General features: G+C 32.8%; 1 protein-coding gene across 1 annotated transcript in view; it reads left to right on the forward strand.

Annotated features, from left to right (window-relative positions):
* Positions 1-21,355, forward strand: part of LOC145689535 (uncharacterized) — a 240,577-nt gene extending 219,222 nt beyond the window's left edge. The window contains exons 6-9 of the mRNA XM_081763712.1: positions 292-493; positions 8,614-8,764; positions 10,626-10,773; positions 13,215-21,355. Coding sequence (XP_081619838.1) covers positions 292-493; positions 8,614-8,764; positions 10,626-10,773; positions 13,215-14,912 — 2,199 coding nt within the window. The 3' untranslated portion in view covers positions 14,913-21,355. The remainder of the gene's footprint in view (positions 1-291; positions 494-8,613; positions 8,765-10,625; positions 10,774-13,214) is intronic.
* Positions 21,356-22,840: the final 1,485 nt, after the last annotated feature.

Here is a 22,840-nt window from a genome sequence, read left to right on the forward strand (position 1 = left end):
GGTTTTCGGTGCATGTATAATGCAATTTAATTAATGGTGTAAGACAGAGAGATCGTGGTTGGTAACACTAGCACCAAATTAGGGGCTGTATTTTCCCTCCGCATGTGATTAGAAACTTCAGAGACCATCTCTTGTTGGGAAAGAAAAATTGAAAATGTACCTAAAACTTGAGAATATTTATCAATTAAAAATTCTGCTTTGAAACACATTTATTGGCTTCAATTTTGATATCAATTAGTTTAGATGTGTAACTTGGAGAGACATGAATAATATTGTTTTGTAACTTTTCAGCCCAAAGTTCTCACCAGTCAGCAAACTTCGCAACCACAAGGGCCACCATCAAGTAGAAATGGACTTCGAAGGGAATTGGCTGACTCCAAACGTAAAGCTCCTGTCAGCAAAGAAGAACAGAAATTCCTTGAGCATTTATTCCAGTTCATGCGTGGACGCAACACACCAATTGATAGGGTTCCTCATCTCGGATTTAAACAAAGTAAGTGTAACCTATCCTTAAAGATTACTAATTAGACTTTAAAAATAAAAGAACTACATGAGGCTTCTATTATTTTTAGTGGGTTTACAATTTCGAGAAGAAAATGTTTTTTTCTTATATTTCCATGATATCTCAGGTTTTTGTTTTTCGTCCAGTGTATAATACAGTGAAGTGAAACCTGAAACCTGTATGTTGGTTACTGTCGGTTCCACTGGAATGTGGCCAACTTCCAGAAAATACTTTTGAGGCAGGAACTATTATAGATCGTAATAAGCTTATCCAGCATTATTAATGAAGTGTGAAGAAAATGGACTGAAACGTAAAAAGATTGCCGGAAATTTTAACCCCGATAGTAAACAATCTAGAGATGCAAGGGCTCGGAAAAAAACCGGCTTTTTTGGAAAAAAACTCTGTTTTTTCTGCTTCGCTTTTTTGCTTGGGAAATTTTGGGCTTTTTTCAAAATACTGCTTTAAATTGATAAAACAGACTTTGTATCGCTTCTCTATAACACAAAAAATCATTTAATTAGTGGTTGATGCTGATAATAATATAAAACATCGAAAATAAACTATGAATTTCGAAAAAAATATTTCAAACAATTTTTCTTCAACATATTTACATTATGAATTCCACAGGATTAACCAATGTATATAATAAGAATTTTTTAACCTCCTATATACAAAAGTAAACAGAGTTGGCAAGAACCGTGGTTGTTTTTGAAAATGCCAAAAACCCGTTTTTTGGGGGATACTTAAACCAGGCGTTTTTGGTTTAAACCAGGCTTTTTTGATTTAGACTTTTTGCTTTATGTATTTATATTACATATTCACAGAAATAAGTTTGTTTCGCCTTGATGTTATTATGCAACAGCGGGGTTATGCCGGAAGAACTCCCATAAGCTTAAAGAAGTGCGGTCAGTAAATTTCTTAAGTTGAGAATCTCCCGCCCTAGCCATTGGGAAAATCCCGTCATTACGTGAAATGTAAGACAATAACGGGAAAATCCTGTTATTGCTTTGCATGTAAAATTTAAAGGTCAACGTACCATAATCAGTACGCTAAAACTGAGGTATTAAATTACAAATTTAGTATGTAGATATCATTGAAAGTCCAATCCAAGCTAATGTTGGAAGCTACGTAGGCAATCGATAAATTTTGCCAATTTCTATCAATATATTTAAGCAATCTTGGCTTCTTTATAAAACAACACGTATTTAGGCATGCAGAAATATACAATTTGGTTTGTTTCGTATATTTAGGCTTAACATCCTTACGAAATACCGAGGTTAGCAAGGAGAAGACTTTCGCTTAAACTGACATCCGAACCGAGAATTGATCATGGGACACCTTGATTAAAAGGTGAAAGGGAAATAAAACTGTTGCAGGTGGTTTGATATGTGGAAACGTCACCATGAAATTCACACGATTCGCATTTTTCATTCTTTTTATTTTTGTGGTTTAAACCAGTTATTAAAAAAAAAAAGTTGGTGTAAACCAGCCAACCCTAAAAGTAAACACTTCTTTTTAAAGAATACACAAATAACTAGCAAAATAGTATGTAGTATTTTTACTTCAAAATATTCCATACCCTCTTTTTGAAACAAAATAAAATTAAAATAAAACATAAGAGAAATACTTAGATTTATATGATACACTTAAAGGCTGCACATCTAGAGCTTTTGGTTCTGTATATTCTTGAAATTCTACAGTTAAGTTTTATAGAACCACCATCACAGTTTACCCAATCCTCAAGTTTTCTGAATTTTTAACAAGAGGGATTCAACATATCATTACGGAACTCCCCCCCCCACCCCCCACCCCAAAAAAAAAAGATTACGGAATATATTTAAGTTAAGCTAAATACAACTGCACAACAAACATGACTGAGTAATTAGCTTTTGCGCTTCTATCGGGAAGTCCGGGATTCAACCAGCATTCGACCATTCTGACAAAGCTTTTCTTCATTTCATCTGTGAATGTAGAAATAGTGCGTGTACTGTGAGTTGGGCGATTTCCTTTTTTATTGTTTTTAAATCGTTATTATTACTAATTACCAGCAGTGACGGTTTTGCGAAGGTTAGGGGGGCGGTCTTTCGGACTGAAGTCCGTTCCCCAAAGTTACGGAATGTCTGCAACAAACGAAATATCTATTATTTATGCCTTTATTCATAAACTTTAAGTTCCCGTCAAATAAAAATTACGAATGTTTAAAAAAACTAAACATTAGTAAGAAACCCTTCCCAAAATACTTTTCTAAATCCGCCACTGATTCTCAGTATAAAATGATTTTTAAAGTTGTATCCGGAAGATTATTGCTAAACTTATAAACAAAACGAAATATTAGTTATGCCTGTACTCATAAACTTCAAGCACTTCCCAAATTAAATTAGGACTTTTTAGGAAACGAAACAATCAGAAAAACCCCTCCTAAAGTACTTTTCTAAATCCGCTACTGATTATTTGTATAAATTGGTATTCAAGGCTGTGTCCGGAAAATTATTGCTAAATCACTTCACAGCTACAGTATAACAGAAATGTGGAAGTACGGTTTGACGGATATATTGAAAAACGTACGCTTTGACGGATAAATAGAAAAATGGGCAAGTTTAACTTTTGCGCTAGAAGCTAGAGTACTAAAAGCTCTTAGAAATGAAACACTGATGACAAACTAGAGAAGAAAAAAGATGTCGATAACTCAAAAGTTAAATAAAGTTAAATAGCCTCTAAAATTACCCTCAAATACTACATTCTTCATGTTAGCTTTAATTCGTAAAACATGTGCTCCATCCATCTTGATGGTGAATTTCAGAGCGAAATATCACATTCAGATCATGGAATTCTTATCTAACTATAGAATATACTATAAGAATGCTATTTAGATAAAAAAAATCATGAAGTTGAAAAAAGCCAAAATTTCCAAAATTCTCGTTTTTTTTTCCAAAAAAGCCGGCTTTTTATGTGAAAAAAACTATCGATTCAAAAAAGCCGGCTTTTTTGCATCTCTAAAACAATCCCTTGTGGTTTTTCTTTTTTCAGTTCTAGTGAGTGGTCATATTATTAGGTTATTAATGAAACAGTTACTTATGATGTATGAATAAAATCACTCAAGTAATTTCTGAGAATATTGACCAAAAAAACACCCCCAAGAGTACACTACCCCATGTCAATATTTTTAGTACAAATTATTTATGTCTAATTGTGCGGTTAGTAATGGAATGACGTTCAAATAGAACTTATCCCCAAAAGGAAACTAACCATTCTCGATTTTTCCCAGAGAATTTATTTATATCACAGTATAGAATTGATAATAAAATATTGATGTATGTAATACTTTATAAATAAATTCGTGAGAGTTTTTTTTTTTTTTTAAAAAAAAGAGAAAATAGCAATTTTTTATTTTTACCCTTATTTTTGGGCGTAAAAGGAACCTGCGAACCCACTCCCACTAGATAATAATAAAATCCTAAGTTTAAGATTTGGTGCGGATACGTTGAACGATGTACTATTGAACATATTAGCACTGGGACGAATGAACTGTTTCGATTTTTAGGGGTTATGAAACATAAATCAGTTGAAATCTCGAATTAGATTTTTACCACGATTATCGTTCCTTCTCTCCTATCGTCGTTTGAAATAGTCGAGGGGCATATGTAATTCCGTGGGATTTTAAATGAAGCAATTATATGAGTGGTGGCGATGGATAGGTAATGATCTATAGAATCGCGTACTACCGGGTGTTCTGTCTAGAAGTGTGGCCGAGCCGATGTATGACGTCATACTTCTAAGATGGCCGCTAACGCCGACATCGACATCGACGTCTTTTTTTTGCGCTGCACAGGCTAAAGTTCACTCATATAATTGCTGCTGCACAGGCTCATTTTATTTCTTATGGCTGCTTCATGTGCCCTTTGCATAGATATTTGCCAAATGAATAGCTTCACTACTTCAAAAATTAAGAAAACTATCAAAACTGGGGTAAAATTAAATCTCTTTTTCGAACTGTATGAACATACTGACTAAACTAGAGAATGGGTTTTAATAAGTGTCTCATTTTACTACATGGTTATTATTTATACATATTTGCCAAATAGATAATACTTATTCATTTACAAATTTAATAAAAAGTCTGCAAAATTGATATAAAATTAAGTCTTTTTGAAAGATATCTAGTCAAATATCGACAATGAGAGTGGTGTGAGGTATAAAATGTTAACAAATCATTATAAACAAAAGTTTCCAATTATATTGTAATTTATTTTCATGTTCTTGTGAACAACTTTCATATTACCGTTGAAGAAAGATATGATTTCTAATTAAACAAAAAATAAAATTACAAAAATGTTGGGTTGTAAAAGTAAAACAAATACGTAGTAAAATACTTTAAATACACAAACAAACCTATTTTACTATTCCTCAATTGTTTGGAAAGGAAACTAATTATAGAAATTCGACTTTTGAGTCATCATCTGAGTCCGACAGTTCCCTTTGATCATCATTTTTACTTTTGTCACAATGCTCTTCTTCTGCTCCACATTTCCACAACAGTTCTGCACATCTAAGTGATTGAGCACGGTTTTGCAATTGATACAATTGACAGCACATCGTCCTTTCACACAACCGTAACGAAGTAATTTTAAAATAGCTCCTAGAGCGCATGGTACATGCCTCATCATAGGAAAATACTCATTTCTTTTCTTTTCCTATCTAAACGTAGATGGTCAAGTAAATCTGGTTGTATAATATTAGCCCGTCGCCACTCCATCACTTGGAAGTAAGTTCTTAAGATGTGTTGATGTAAAACTGGCTTTGTTAGCGGCAAATGTTCACTTTGAACGTCTTTTTTGGTAAACAACCACCACCATAGGTTACCAATATCTGAAAATTGTTTACCTTCTAAATACCCACAATAAAGAACCTTTCTATCAATTTTTCATCTTCAGATGTAAAACTTTCTGGGCATCCTAATCTGGCAAATGCCTCTAGAGCATTTTCTTTAGAAGAGTCAAAAACTTTCCAGAAAGATTGTTTTCCTCTGTTCTTGAAGTAACCTTCTGCGTCACACCTAGACAAAGAATGAAGTCTTAATAATGCCTCAACTTGCTTGGGCTTAAGCAAAAGTAACTACGATTAAGTTCTATAGACCTCCTATTAGCTCAAGTTTCTCTAGTCTGGTGGGAGGAACTGAAATCACCACAATAAGAGAATAAACACGTCTGTATTTGTTGAATAGATGTGGTGGGTAGAAGCACGGGCCAATACATGTAAACAGTGTAAAATAATTATTGTATCAGCTTCCTCATGAGTACTTGCAAGTCGTGTAACATAATTTTCACCCGAAGACTTTACTTCATTCCTCCAACTAACAACTAAATTTCGCTTTACTTTCTTTGCATGCAATAATACTTTATGAGTGAAGTCAACTCATCCTTAGTCCTGTGATGAGACCGTAAAGATCTAAGGTCTCTTTCCTTATATTTGTGGAGTCTGTGATTTTATATTGGACAGGCGTTGTTTGGCTAGCTCTTTTCTTTCTCATTGAGTTCGTCAGTGAATATTCGACGTACATGTAAAAACACTAGGTGAGTTTCGTCATATTTTGTTAGACAGCTATCCATCTTCTTGATAAACTCAATTGAAAGATCTCAACACGTAAACTCGTCTTTATACTTGAATCTTTTTGTATATATTGTACCTCTGTCATGACGTCAATAACTGCTACAGAGTGATGTATGGGAGTGTTTTGCTTTGAGTGAGCTACTGGTTTATTGTAAGTAGATGAAGCTTGTTGATTTGTGTTGTCAGAGATTGGCGATATGAGATGTTTAAAAATGTTCATCAAGTACTATTCTCTGAAGGTAAAATCATTGATTCCACTAAATTAAACATTGATCGGGGAACAATTGAAAACTCAAAATCCCTGAGACGTCTTCTTCTTCAGATATTCTTATCGAAAATAAATTCTGAAAAAAATTTGGATGAATTAAAAAAAAAAAAAGGCAAGCTTTGTTGAGATATTAATTTGTTATCCTTCAAAAGTTACGGGGTTTTTCATTCTCAAATATGACATAAATCTTTTGACAATCTTTCGGTTGGCGAGACGCTTTGCGTGCTATAAGATGGTGGTGTTTTGATCTGTTTTCTTACGTGACACCCATTTCTTTATCTTCTGTGGACATCCTTAAAAGTTAAGATAAAACGAGTTATACCTGGTTTTCATTGAGTGATGTTTAGCACATCTGCAAGTACTTTCATTTCTCTGGTTTCTTGTTCGCGAGCTTTATCTATTCCTACAAAACCAAAGAGTATTTCGTCTTGTTAAAAACCAAACTAGTGGAGGAACGAGGTAATGTCTTCGGTTAGAAATGTTGTTACAAACGTGCAAGTAGTCACAAAGAAGCTGATACAATAATTATTTTACACTGTTTACATGTATCGGCCCGTGCTTGTACGCTCTACTTCTGTTCAATGGATACAGATGGGTTTATTTTCTTATTGTGGTGGTTTCAGTTGCTCCCACCAGACTAGAGAAACTGGAGCTCATAGGAGGTCCATACAACATAACTCTTGCCTAAATTCCATGCAAGTTAAGGCATTATTAAGACTTCATTCTCTGTCTGGGTGTAACACAAAAGGTTACTTTAAGAACAGAGAAAACAAACCTTTCTGGTTTTTTGACTCTTCTGAAGAAAATGCTCTAGAGGCATTTGATACATTAAGGGTGTCCACAAAATTTTACATCTGAAGATGAAAAATTGATAGAAAGGTTCCTTTGTCGCGTGTATTTAGAAGGTAAACAATTTTCAGTTATTGGTAAGCTCTGGTGGTGGTTGTTTACCAAAAAAGACGTTCAAAGTGAACATTTGCCGCCAGCAAAGCTAGTTTTACATCAACACATCTTAAGAACTTACTTCCAAGTGATGGAGTGGCGACAGGCTAATATTATACAACCAGATCTACTTGACCGTCTACGTTTAGATAAGAAAAGAGACGAAATGAGTATTTTCCTATGATGAGGCATGTACCATGCGCTTCAGAAACTATTTGAAAATTGTTAGGTCTGCAGTTGTGTCAAAGAACGATGTGCTGCAATTGTGTCACTTACAAAACCGTGCTCAATCACTTAGATGTGGTCGTTATAGTACAAGAAATCGTGGTGGAAATGAATATAAATTGGTAATAATAGGGTTATTACTGAAATGAAATTTTAGTGCAATGTCCCACGCTTATGCCCCTGAGGCGACTAGAGACAGATAATTAATGAAAGTGAATCATTGTGAAATTAAATTTTTGTGCTTTTCTACCGAATATTGAACCCGAGACCACGTGTACCTAACGCATATGCGCTGCCCAGTGGACCAGCGGTAAGGGCTGCACTTTATTATTATTATTATTATTATTATTATTATTATTATTATTATTATTATTATTATTATTATTATTATTATTATTATTATTATTGAGAATTTGAGAATTCAATGCTGCATTTGAAATCACAGAAAGGGTCATCAAACAAATCGTGTGACCAAATGAACGGGAAAAAGGGAGGCGTGAAGTATGCAGAGTTTACTAATGGCGGGGCGCTAGATAAACAAGGTTGGAAACCACTGCTCTAAACCATCTCCTAATTTCATGGATGTAAGTTTTATATATTTGAAGAATATTTGAATCAGTCTTTGTAATATATATGTGCTTCTTTATTTTTTACCTCCATAAAAGTTGTTCATATCGTAACATATGTTTGGTTTATTTCATAGTTTTCGAAATGTCGTCTAGGACGTCATTATTTATTCGCAGGCAGATTTCTCATCGATGAATAATTTCTCTAAAATGAATCATTTTACTTAATAGTATTTCGTAATTGTATGTAATAGAGAATTATTAAGTGTAATGGTAATATAACAGTATTATTATGAAAAAATCACTATTTGTAAGAGTGTTCTTTTAAGATGTTTTGAAACCAAGAAAAGAAGTGTTTTTATTTTCACGCTGTGTGTTAGAATTAACGTAAAAAAAGAAACGAAGTAATGAAATAAGAAGAAAAGCTAAATTTAAATATTGAATTGAATAATTGGAAACAATGCGAGAATCCTATACTTAGTGATTTTATTTTTCTCTTACAGTTGATTTGTATTTTTTCTACAAGAAAGTTCAGAGTTTTGGTGGATATGATGCTGTTACAGGGAAAAAGATGTGGAAAACCATTTATGACGAGTTGGGTGGTCACAGAGGAAATACAAGTGCTGCCACTTGCACAAGAAGGCATTACGAGAGGTATAAATAAAGGAATTACAATTTTACAGTTATATTTCAGTATTCATACAACAGTTATTGGATTAAAACTTGATTACTTCCGAATTTTTCCAAGACCAAGGACTTTTTGTTGTAGTAGGTTGTTGGAAAAGGTGGAACATCCTTGTTGCTATCAAGCAGCGGCGCAAATCTGTCTTCAGCATTGGGGGGTGGGGGACGGGTAAGACCCTTCCCATATATATATATATATATATATATATATATATATATAATATATATTTAAACGATGTTCAAAATATTTGTGAAGTTGTAAAACAGTGCTGTGGAGGATCAGAGGAGCAGAATTGTCTTCAACATTGGGAGGCGGGCAGATTTGAGGCTTATTTTAAGGGAGTGGGCATCAATTTCATGAAAACACGTTTCAAATCGGATTATAGGAGAGGGTACAGTCCTCCAGTTCCAAGATTGAAGGGGACATGTTCCCCTCGCCCCCCCCCCCCTCCCGGGATTTGCGCCAGTGCTATCAATCAAGTTCTAAATGCTAGTTATTATGCTGATTGTGTTCAATCTGAAAATAAATTTACTTTGGTTCAATTACTACAAGCAACTCTGCCAGATTTATATATTACTAATCTCACTACGTGTTAGACCTATGATGATGATACATTGACAGAACCTTGAAATAAACTCGGTAAATTGACTGAAACATCTTTCATATTTAGTTACAACGAATTCAATTTCCCTTTGCTAGCATCACACGATATAGTATCATAATTCCTAACTACTGCTTCGTAGTCTTTCTTAATGTCAGTTAAGGTTTTTATATGTTCTGGTGCAGCCCTATTCCCAGCTGCCAATCACTTAAAATCACTGAGTTTTCTTATACATAATTGTTTTATAATGTAGAAATTGTAATGTAAAATTAATGAAAGTGATAGATAATATTGAAAGATATTTGTTGATTCTCTCCCTTCATAATATCGGATCCGCATAAAGTACATAAAGAACTTTCATCTTCACCTTTCGTTAATCTATCATATTAAATTGTACTAAACCACAAGTAGCTATTGGTTATCCAAACTTCAATTCAATTAAAGTATTTTAATACATTCCACAACTAAAATATTCTAGCTTGTGTGTGTGTGTGTGTGTTGAAGCATAGACTTCCTTTCCATCACCGAGACTGTATGAGATATGGACCTAGTTTAAGGTGGAATTCGAACGTCATTATCGCGTTTCGTTTTAGTTAACCGAGAAGGTCGTGCTGACACACAGATTTCTATGGATGAGTTGGGAATTACGCTGAAATTGGAAATCTGAAAACTGGAAAAGAGAGAAAGTTTAGCGTGTTCAGATTATCTCATATTTTTACTTCCCTTCTTTCTGGTTGCTTTATTATTATTATTATTATTATTATTATTAATAATAATAATAATAATAATAAACGGTGCGAACGAAGCATAATAGCTGATCAGCGATGGCAGCATAATAGCTGATAGTCTCATGCTGTGTACTTTTCACTTCAGTCCCTGTAGATTTTTGTGAAAGCTTCTAATTAGTTTCTTTTGCGAGATATATTTAATCTTAACGGGTGGGCACAAAATACTCCCCTTCCCGCCTTCGTAGTCTGCGTTTCAAAAAATACCTAGGTAGTGGGAGGATTAACTTCAGTATCATTCAGTTTTTATCATCCACTTTACCCTAAAGGGCATACCGTGAGGCATAAATTCTAACATAAATTTGTAAATCCATTTATGTATTATTTATTTAACATGGTACTATGATAGCGATATTGTCTATTTTAGAAAAAAAATCAGCTATTAAATTCTTTATTAGTCTTTTTTTTTTTAAATTAAAATCTTTGTTTATGTTGATTTTGCAGACTACTCCTGCCGTATGAGAGAAAGATGAAAGGCGAAGAGTTGAAACCAGTTCCGGCATCAATCAGAGGTTTGAAGTTCCCTCTAGGACCTGAAGTTGAAGTGAAGGCAAAGCCTATATTCACTCTACCAAAGGATATAGAAATTACGGTATTATTTTCTTCTTTATAATTATGATGCAATGACCTAAAAGTAGTTTAGATTCTTTGTATTCATTCAGAAAATTTTTACATATATATATATAAGGAAATATTTTTTTCATTTTAAATATAGTTCGTAAGATAACACAACACTTGCTTTCGCTGTTTGTAATTTCCCTTTTCAGTACCGAAACTTTGAATCCGCACTTGGAATCGAACTCGGACTGCACACACAGAAAGCACAAAATTAGCAATTTGGCTACAGAAGGGAGCCTAAATGAATGCATGTAATCATTGTGAACTATGTTAGTTTCTTCCGTTCTTCACTGTTGAGATTACTCTCAGTTCCGAAAACAGTTATACGAAATAGATTCTGATCAATTCAAGTTCCTCGTTAGAATTTTTATTTAGAGTTAAAATGCATTGCTCTTTCACTCTTTGCATTGTTCTTAACTTCAATCTATTCATAGTTTACATAAAACGTTTGTCCATTTTATCCGATTTTATCATCTTGGAATATTTTTGAGTTTATATTTCAAAAACTTAACGGTGTTGAATACCTACACCATCTTTGTTTCATAACCCATTTATTTATATAGGGAATTATTTTTCTGTTTTCTTTGAAATGAGCTCGAATTTTTAATTATCACAGTATTGCGGGCGTTGATAATGTTTAGAAAGAAATATAAGCAAAAGGCTTGTACTCACCGCAAAAAACAAAGTATTCTTCTCAGTAGCGCTTTCGGAAGACCCTGTTTCCATCTTCACCCTAGAAACAATTCGAAGAGGATTTAAAACATGGGAGAGAAATGTGGATAGGTAAAAATGATTAAAAGGATTTAAGATATGTGAAGCACAAGTCTTCTTGTCAAAAATGAACAAATGCTAATGGTCACTCACTTTTCACTGTTAACTGTTTTTTTTTTTCTTTTCCTTCTAGACGGCGGAAATATGTAGTAAAAAGATTGCTCCAAATCGCATTTGTCTCCAAATCGCATTTTATCTAAATTGAGTGCAAGTTTCCCTTTATGAATTTAATAGGCTTTGATTTTTCGTTCAGTTATTGTTTTTGCTTTCTCTGTCAAACATGAACTAGCAATGCTATGGTTATTGTCTTAAGATGCACTGTCGATCCGGATAACGGTTGTAAGTTACGCGATTCGATGTGCGAATGTGCTCAGCTGTTCTGGTACAGATATTGCCTTCAATCATTTTTATCTATCCACATTTCTCCTCCATGTTTTAAATTCTCTTTGAATTGTTTTTATGCTGAAGATGGAAACAGGAATTTCCGAAAGCGCTATTTAGAAAAATAGTCTGCTTTTTGCGGTGAATATCAGTCTTTACCTTACATTTCTTTCTGGATTTTTAATTATTTGATTTTATTGGTTTCATCGTCAAGTCCACTTTATAGCTTTTAGAAGCAAAAAGGTCATGAGCGAGATACCAGGATTGCATTTCCCCTATGAGCTCATATAGTTCGGATTTCGTATTAAGCTGTAGGTCCCAGTCTCGTATAGTATCAGTGCTGAAAGGTTTGTTAAACCCTAAATCAGTCCAAACCTTGTCTTCTTTATCTATAGGGACGTTTGCTCCTTCTATTCTCTTTCTTCATTCTTTTCCATTTTCCTTCAGTGATTCTGTTTGCTGGTACTTGTTGCTTCACGTCTCTTCTGTTTTTTGTGAAATTCATGAAGATGCCTTCTATTTCCGTTTGCTCCAGCTTCTTGATATTTCTTCTTTTATATGTATTCGAAACTTGTGCTTTCGTCTTCTATTTTGACTTTGTGAATAATTGTGTTAAAAATATAGGTAAAAGGCTTGTATTCTTATCTGTAGATAAGATTAGGTCAAACAAATGTGAATCTGAATCTTGAGCCAATTAAGATCTCTCATTCAAGATAAATTATTAAAGATTCCTATGCACAGTTTTAAAGAGTATGGGTTTTAAGATAGAGGTGGGTGGCTAAGTTTATCTGTATGACATTAATTTCTAAGCAGAATTTTTGGATTTTATGTCTTATTTCGCAGTACCATAGTTCTATGAAATTGAATTAATTCAGGATTCATTAAGTTAGTTTTTTCACAGACTGAAATATGTCGTAATCGTACTTGCCAATAATAATAATAATAATAATAATAATAATATTTTGTTCTATAACATTTTTAATTTTATTTTATGTTTCTTTTTTAATTTGCAAAAAAATAAAGGTTTTATTGTAAGAAAGGAGACTGATTCCTTGTATGCTTTTAGAAAAAAATATATTATTGTAAGGAAATAACTGTTTTTATGGATTTTTATTCAAGGCGTCGTTGTTATTAAATGAGGTGTTCTAACGTGAGTTCAGTGTACTGCCCTCTATGCTTATTATGACTTAAGAAATTACCTAAAATGGAACCTAGATACTCTTGTAAGAATTAACATTAATTTTATATTTTAATTTCTTGCAGAAAGAGGAACCTCGTGTGAAAGAAGAAGTAGTCATTGTGGAAGAAGTGAAGAAAGCTACGGTAACTTCTCGGGTCGAGAAAAAAGTGCCTCGTTCTTCAGAGACTTCAAAAGACACATCAGCGGAGGAAAAATTAGACCAGAAAGCTGAACTGATTGTGATTCCTCCTCTTCCGAATACAGACCAACGTGTGCCTCAACTTTCCCAGCTTCATACGAACAATAAACTGAAAATACCGGTTGTTCCAGCCCTTAAGAAACGCAAACTGGAAATTTTGCAAGAAGGTGGCCTGGAAGTGACACCAATTCTGTCAACGGACACCAATAATTCCACATCTGAATCCAGTGGTAGTAATGGTAGTAGTTCAAGTGGCTCAGGAAACTGTTCCGGTTCCGCAAGACCATCTGTGATTCAGCATACGCAAAAGGCTCAGGTGTCCATTACTGTGACACCAGATGTGTCACATATACTTGGTTCTTCATCTTCGAGTGAACAGGGGGCGTTCAATCATAAGAACTTACTTAGTGTGCAAAACCTGAAGAATCTTCCATCACACAAAAACCTATTGGAAATGTATGCCTTGTCATCGTCAGGCGGTGCAGCCTCGTCTTCAGGAAAGTTAAACGGGAATGTGCGGGTTGATGCGCAGTATTCCAAAGTACCACGCGTGACTCAGTCTCGATCCATCTATTCCAAGTCAGAAATGGTATATCGAGACCCGAAGGAGGAACTACATAAAGACGCAAAACCAACGACTAGCAATAGGTCCAACGCTATTGAAGTGTTAGATTTGCGTGTGAAATCGGAACCTTTATCAGTGAAGTTGGAACGTAGTGTCGGGAGTGCAATTGAAATCAAGCGAATCACGAAACCTTTGAATTCCGACAGAAGTAGTACAAGTGTTAATCTGGCAAAAGGATTTAGGACAGCTGAAATTACAGCTTTTCCTGTGACATCTCGTCCATCAGAAAACCAAAAAATCTGTGGATCTAATTTGAGTGATTCCTTGAGTCCAAAACTTGAAATAACCATTGTCAGGAATCCTCCACAGTCATCATCAACTACCGCCGCTAAGAAAGCCACATCTGTTCCTTCCTCCTTAGCAAGACTTTGTGATAACTCGAATTCTGTAACAGTGACACCATCTAACAAAAACAGCTCAGTCCCGTTGAACATTCCAAATTGTAGTAAAACTTTATCGCATTTGATTGACACGAATACATGTGATATCACAAGAGTACCGAAAATAAGTTGCACTACGAAAGATGCCAAATATAGTTCCGGAAATGATGTAAAATCTCAGCAGAAGAGTTCATCATCATCATCTCGTCATAGTAATGAACAAGCTACATCACTGGATCGGTTACCAAATTTCCCACCTGCCGATATTACCAGTTCCAATTTTCACCCATTATTCGGTTACTTGCCACCAGGTGTGAAACCGCCATCATCAGCGTACTATCCTGCTTACTACGCTGCTCTATATCCTCAGATGTTGGCCGCATCACAATCACTGTTCCCACCGCTACAAATGCCTTCGTCCTTAACCCCAACCGAGCAGTTGCATTTGTACAAGGAAATGATGCAACAAGGACTTGGTCTCGCGAATTTTCGATTTCCTGCTACATTTCCGGGTCTTCCTAAGGATGGATCAACATCAATCACTCCTATTAAACAAACCACACCAACTTCGAAATGACAAGAAAAGAAAGCAACAGCGCGACCAGATAAATGTAGCCATTCAAAACAAGAAACAAATAAGTGATTTAGAAATCATAGTAACAAAAGTACAAAATATTTTTACAAGATACAAACAGAAAACAGTCAAATTTTATTTAGTGCATTTCTGTTTTCATAAAAAAAAATTCGTGAAATAGAACTTTTAAAAAAGTAAGAAATCATCTCTCGTAGATCTTGTCTCTTTTGAAAACTGTGCCATGCAGTATTCAAATTATCTGTTATAAAGAAGAGGATAAAAGTACAACTAGGATGGAATTAGTCATTCATTATTTACTTTTCTTCATCAGTAACACAGCTTATTTGTTCATTATTCTGAGTAGATTCGTTAAAAAATTGTAATCATTTTATGGTTACTGTTAATTTTCTTAGTGTTTTTACTATTATCATTAATTTCTGTTAGTTATTTGTGTTGCTCAACAGAATAATCGAAAGAAAGAATTCAGAACTCCTAATTAACAATGCAAGTCATTATTATGAAAAGCTGAAGTGCTAGTTTCCTGCAGTGTACGCAACAATTTTCCTGTTGCAAAAGTCGATAGAAGCATTTTGAATTTACTCTATTTTTGAAAGGAAGAAATAATTATTTTTCTGCTACTGTGTAATAATATAGTACTGAAGTGCATTGTAGTAGTATTTTTTAGATATTTTGCAGTGCTATGCAAAAAGTATCGTACTTGTGTTCTTATTTTCTCTTAGTTTTCTTGTCTGTCAGTTTAATAATGTATGTTAATTAGCTAGAATGATATTTTTAGTACTCTGTTTAAAAAGCAAGCTGTAGAGTAACTTAAGAAAATAGAGAAAGAAATAGCCCTGCTACATTGTACGTAGTTATTGGTTGAGTTTATTGTGGAGTAATGGTTTCTTTTTGCCGTAAGTGATAGATATGAAAATATATTTTTACTTACAAAAGAGGAGAAAAGATGTTATGTAGTGAGATAATAGGCTTTGTTGTAGATTGTTTTGTGGCAATGTTTTTTTCTTCTTTGTTATGTGTTTTCATTTTTACAGATTATGTTCTTTCATGTCTTCCTGCGTCTCATACATATATATATATATAATATATATACATCTTCATTTTCTTTTTTTACATTTTCCATTCTTTTTCATACTAGCTGAAAACCAAAGAGTGTATAATATGCTTGTCAAATGTTATTTTGTGAATGTGAATTTAGTTTTCTTTTAAAAAATAAGTTAACATCATCAGAAAAATAAATTTAGTTCTACAGAGTTCCCTAACTCCGCATATGATATCGTAAGTCGTTAAAATGGAATAAATTTCGGAACAGTATGTATCTTCAATTACTGGGATTATTTTACATGCACTAAGTAATTATCAGTAGGCACAGAAGAGCTATGAGAAGTGGGTTCGAGTTCCAGTCAGTCTAGCGACCGGATTTTCCTATGTTAGTCCTTGGTAATTCGTTTAATTATTACCTTAGTTTCTGTCAAGAAAGAATTATTAACAAAAGGACATTCTTAGTTTTAAGTGAGGTACTATAAATAATGAGAAAACTCACGATTCATATAAAATTTTTAGAACATTAACAATATTTAGCAAATAGTGAGTGTTTGTTAATAGAACATCAACAACTCTATATATTTTTGACATTTTGTGAAAAATATTTCGTTTGCTTAAATTCTTGAAATAATAATAATAATAATAATAATCCAGTGACATGTGTGATTCTTGTGTGTTTCACCAAATCAAAATTAGGGTAAACTAAGTTAAATAACATTTGAAATGTTATTAGAAAATGGGAACTTGATCGTTGTTATATTAGAGAAAAAAAAAGGGAACTCTGGTAAGAACTAAAGACTTTTTTTTTCTTACAGGAGATAGTGAGGATTTCAGGACAAAAAGAAATTGTTTAGTTGAACTTAATTTTGCATTTAAACTTTTTTGTAAAAATGTACATTGGGAGAAAAAAAATGTATAACAGATAAAATGAAGATGAAAGTTTCGTAATGAAGAGAGACCTTACCGAGAACTTTACGTACGAAATGGTTGAATTGTAGTGGCTCAGAATTTTATTGCCATATATAGATAGATAGATATCATATAGTAGAAAAATCCAATATACAAAGACATTTTTCTCAGGGAAAATCAATGTTTATTTTATGTGCAGTCCTATTACAAAATATTAACATGCTAAAATGATAGTGATATGTTATGTCTTCTGTAGTTAACTTCTGTTGAAAATTTATGTAAAGAAGACAGTTCTCTACTTTAAGCTTTTTTTTTTTTCTGTTTGTCACTTTTAGTTGATACTTGTTGTGGTTTCTAGAAGAATTAATGATAATGTAGATTAGCACATTGTGGTATAGGAAAAAGTTCTATTTCATGTTCCCCATAATATAAAAATTTTTGTAGTTTTTATAAAAAGTAGCTTTTTTTTGTATCATATGTTATTACGCTACTATGTAAAACGCTCAAAGTGAAAAGTGATGCTAAGTTTCCGTGGTTTCCATGTACTTTCGAAAATGTATTACATTGGTAAATATGTCTGCGTCCTCGATTTCGATTTTGTATTTTGTATGTAATTTGCGAATATACATATGCTTAATTGAAAAATTCAGTGCAGAAATTAAAAGTAGTTCAGTGTCTTTAAATGGACAGTTATATACTCAAATATGTTTTGTTTGTAGATACAGGATAATACGCAGAATAATGATACCATTCTAATTAACGTGATCCATCACTAACCAGGGAGTAAACGTAGAATTTTTCTAACGGAAATCTAAAATACGGAGGACAAAGTGAAAACCGTAGGCCGTATATTTCTATGAAGTAAGGGGGCAAACCATATTGTAGGACTAGTGGAACTAATTTAAGTTAGCTCCCTTAGGCTCCACAGGAAACAGTTCATTTTACAAAGAGACTAACTCAGAGTAATACAACCATAAATGTGCATTTATATATATATATATATGTGGACGTTAGTATTTTTATTGATACTTGAAATGTATCTGAAGTTTAGGGTTAATTCGAAAATTCAAAGAAATAACGAAAAATAAATAAATAAATTTTATAAAAATAATTATCCGGAAATACATCATTTTAACTACAGATTTACGTGTATATTTCTATATAACTTCGAACGAAGAAATTATAGTTTTTTTTTTTTTTTTTCGTTTCTTTTTTTAACCTGAAACTGCAAAATATCTGGAGAAATAAGCATGGGATGAAAAATTTGTTCGAAATAAGAAGTTAATATTTTGGAAAGGAGAAATTTCTCTATCATACTGTTAGTCCCCTTGGGGAAGTTTGGAAACTCAAATGGGGACTCTCGTTCTTTATTGTAGATTCGGGTACTACGGGGAAAAATAAATTTTATTCGGAAAGTTTTTCTCGATTCATGATAGATAGCGTTGTAATCTGTGAAAACTAGTTTCACTAAGGTTTCTTCAATTAGGAGCCGCCATGTTTAATCACAGAACAAATCTGCGATAAATAGTACAAAACTTTTGTATTAAACATTTTCTCGACTCGTGATAGGTGGTGTGGATGTTTCCTCTACATTCAACGTGAATTCAGATAATTTAAATGTGGTATGTTCAAAGTTCAATCTGCGGTGGTAATTATGGTTTAGTTCCAAATATTTTATCTGCTGCAATGCTCCATACTCATGAAACTAGGCAAAATAAGTTCAAAAAGAACAAATGAACGCAGTTCTAGACAAATTAAACAACTGCATGAATGTAGTAAAAATTACCCAATTTTATGTGGTGTCAATAGTATCCAAAATGTAAAATAGAATACACTTTTAAAATAATGCAAAATAAACGAATGAGGCAACTGATAAACAACTTCTTGATTAACATGTTTTTCAATTGAAGAAGTGATGATCAAATATAAAAGAATATCGGATAACATCTCTGGCACTGTAGGCGTATCTAAATTCATGCCAAATGCAGAGCAATCTTACACTCCACTTATTATGAGTCGAGGAAACGTTTAATACCAAAGATTTGTACTGTTTATTGCAGATTTGTTCTGCAGTTAAGACATGGTGGATCCCAATTGAAGAAACCCTAGTGAAACTAGTTTTCACTGATTACAGCGCCATCTATCACGAATCGAGAAAAAAAAATCCGAATAAAAAATTTACTTATTTTCCCCCGTAATACCCGAATCTGCAATAAGAAATGAGGGATCCCCATTCTAGTATTCAAAATTTCCCAGGAAGGCTAATTTTATCACAGATGAATTTCCCTCTTCCAAAATATTATGTTTCTATTTCAAACTTTCTTTTTTTAATGCGATACTTATTTCTCCAGAGATTTTGCAGTCTCAAGTTAAAGAACTCATTCTGTATGTGGTAGTCATTATTCTGCAACCTGTATAAAGGAATTATGCTACTTGCTAGTTATGTGTGTACATATAAATTGTATTTTTTTTTAAGTTCTAGTCTGATAGGAATTACCTCACATTTGGACTGAAAGTAATGAAAGTTGATACAATACATAAAATAGGGGAACTTCAACATTTTAATAATTCATTATTGTGCCAGTAATTATTGTAACGAATTCTCCTGAAGTTTATTTGCGGGTATGTATTTTAATTCGTTACTTAGAATAATCTTGTCGAGATACTTTATTTTTATGTTTTAATATAACAGTGTAACCGCTTTTCTTTTTATCCACTATGCAGAAAATAATTTAATTCTCTCTCGAGAAAGGATTTTTTTTTAAAAAAAGAGATTAAAAAACTTTGATATAAAATTGTTTTTGCTCTGTAGTTTGAAAAGTATAATTATTTTTCAGTCAATTGCCAAGTTCTATGCACATTAAACACTCATAAATGGATTTTTAAAAGACAAACATAAAATAATCAGTAACTGCATTTGATTTGATCTCTGTGCAAAACTGTCCGTCCGTGTACTAACTTAATATACTGGGAAAGTGGAGGGATTAAGAACCAAATATGTTAATTATTTTGCTTTGCACCAAGTCCCACTACCGTTACACTGTCAAACATAATAAAAAGTCGAGTAGTCGGTCTATATTTATGATGTTTGTGGATGAAATATATTACTTTTAGTAATTTTTTGTCATACGAGCAACAATACATTCCTATAGTTTTTAAAATAATCTTTTTAGCAGAAATTTTAATGCAGATAATTTGTATGGTAATGTTAGTGATGATACGTATTTCGAAGTAAAGTCTAACGGAATTTTTACTTTTTGTTTTTTGAAGTATAGCGGAGAAAACAAGCAGTATTCCACCCAAAATCAATACTTTTTAGTATCAATTAATATTAATCATTATAATCCTAAAACTAAAGATATAGTTTATCAAAAGATTTTAAAAAACAACGTCTATCTAAGCAATTTCAAAAATACTGATTCAAATTTCTTATTATGAAATTTCTTGAAACCCACATAAATAGAGATATTAAATAACATTTTAAAATATATTTCGCAATTAATATTTTCTATAGAGACAATATAAACGTTGATTTTTACGAAGCGTGCCAATCTCCTGGGGTAGATCTCAAATACAAAGAACTGATATCTGTTTATGGACACTTATTTAAGTTAGTATTGGTTGGAAACAAAGGCAGTTAATTTATGTGAGAATAGTACATGTGAATGTTTTGAATTTTATATATATTCTGCTCGAACAGAATAAGAGCATTCTAAATTTATTACACGACAATTTACTAAGACGTAATTAATATAATATTACCAATTGCGTTGTTTTCCAGAGACGAAAACTAAGTTGCGATTTTTATTAATATTATTATTTTACACAGTAAAGAAAAAGTAATATTAAACAATACATACCCTCTAAGATAGAAGATAAAGTTTAAAAGTGCTAAATTTATACTAGTCTGATGTTGGTGAAGTTAGTTTTTCAAATATTTTCTTAAAATGTTTATAGCTTGAACTTCAATATATGGCCCATTACTAAATATAACTCGACAAGATTGTTCTACGATAAAGTCAATTAGTACTTTTATTTCTTTTTATTCATTGATATTTTTAGTTAAGTTCTTAGATATCTCTTTCGATGAATTTCAGCATGAATTTTGCAACAGGACTGCCGAATATTTCCGTAGAAATTAAAAGGGGCTAGAGTGTATAGTTTAATTCACATATCACACGATGCAGAAACAATAGGTGAAACAACATACAGTATGAAGTCCTGCTGTACACATTTTGTGTGTATTTGCAAATATATTAGAATAACATGTACATACATAGGTAAAACATATATGTTTGTCCCTGGTGATATAATAAAAATTGAGTTCAAGTTTCAAAGGCAAAGTGTTTTTTGTGTGTTATAATTGAGTTTAAGGAACTGTATTGCATTATTGTCATAACAATATTGAACATGTAAATTCTTCCTACTTTTATAATAAAAGAAGAAAATAATAATATAGAATTATTAATATTTTATTTTGGCCTTTTATTTATAGCAGTATATTTAAACTGTTGTTTAAACATTTCGTTGTCATTTAATATGATTCCCAGTTTTTCAGAAATAAAAATAAGAAGATTCTGAAATTGGAAAACTGATTGTTCATTTCGATGTAATAAGTATTTCTGCGACCATGATGAACATAAAACACATGATTAATACTTGTTCATTAATGAATGGCTTACGGTCGAGTGGTCTGCGTCATCCTATATGCATTTTTTTTTTTCATTAACCTTTAAATAATAAGTAGATAAAGTTATTAAGATACGTAATCTACAATACGTAAATGTGGAACATGCCGATCTGTGCCTTCTATACATAATAACCAAGTTGTTAGGAGGAGAAAATATGTGCTGCATCTGCACAGTTCTTGACATCCGAAGTGACATCGAGGCATAACAGTGAGTGATAAGTAGTATTGTGTATATGAAATGTAATCATTACCTTTTCAGTGAAAATTATTTCATAGTTAAATTTGACAGCACACAAGACTTTTTTGCTTTCCTTTTTCCAGTGTAGACGTTTGAGAGTGTAAATTGTATGAGATGAAGTCTTGAACGAGTAAATGAGAGGAGTACTTCGGAAGAATTTATGAGGACAAGCTGGTGACGTGTGCTTCTTGGCGGGATATTGTAAATGGAATTTTCGTGTTACATCTCGACTATCAGTACATCCCTAGGTAGTTCTTCGATTTTTTTTTTTTTTTTAATTTTTGTTTTTATGTCGGTTTAGTTCGCAGTAACCTTGAGGACCTATCTTCATACTTTTCAAACTCATATGCACCCGAGTATAAAAAGAAAGGTAGGCTTTCCTTAAATACGTACTTTCCATGGTGGTTGTTCCTCATTGCTGGTTTTCACATTGAAAGACTCCTTGTACACTGCAAAGAAGATTTTAAACGATATTACAGTGATTATTTGCAATATTGGTAACAAATAAATCGTCTTCAAGTAAAACTAAGAAGACTGTACTGAGATGTCATACAAAAGGGGGCTTTAAAGCACCTCCAAAAGGGAATACCAAACTCGAAAGAAAGAAGAAGGAAAAGTTATGAGATTCCACTAAAATTGCATCAATTTTACCAATTTCTTCGTTGTTTAAAAGAAGAACCCAGTTGTTGAAGTCACTTGAGTGATTCAGTAATTTGAAATGACAGATGATAAAGCTAAAGCCCACGCTGGGACCACAATCCTAGCAAGAAATGACTTAGTGTGAATCTTGAACATGATGGGATCATAAATATGAAAACACCTTTAGAAATTGAATATTACAACTATGTGGTTCCGCATGTAAAAAATAAATTTGGGGTCTTCTAAATATATATATAAAAGGAATTAAATGGTCACAATTAATTACGTTGCAGCATACACAAATGCACTGTATTATTACAAGATTATATTACCTATGGGAATTACTCAATTATTTATAGTAATGGCCATGTAGTACTGTAGTTGTTACTCCCG

Source organism: Thermobia domestica, chromosome 1, assembly GCF_964235325.1.
Source record: "Thermobia domestica chromosome 1, izTheDome1.hap1.1, whole genome shotgun sequence".
Lineage (NCBI taxonomy): Eukaryota > Metazoa > Arthropoda > Insecta > Zygentoma > Lepismatidae > Thermobia > Thermobia domestica.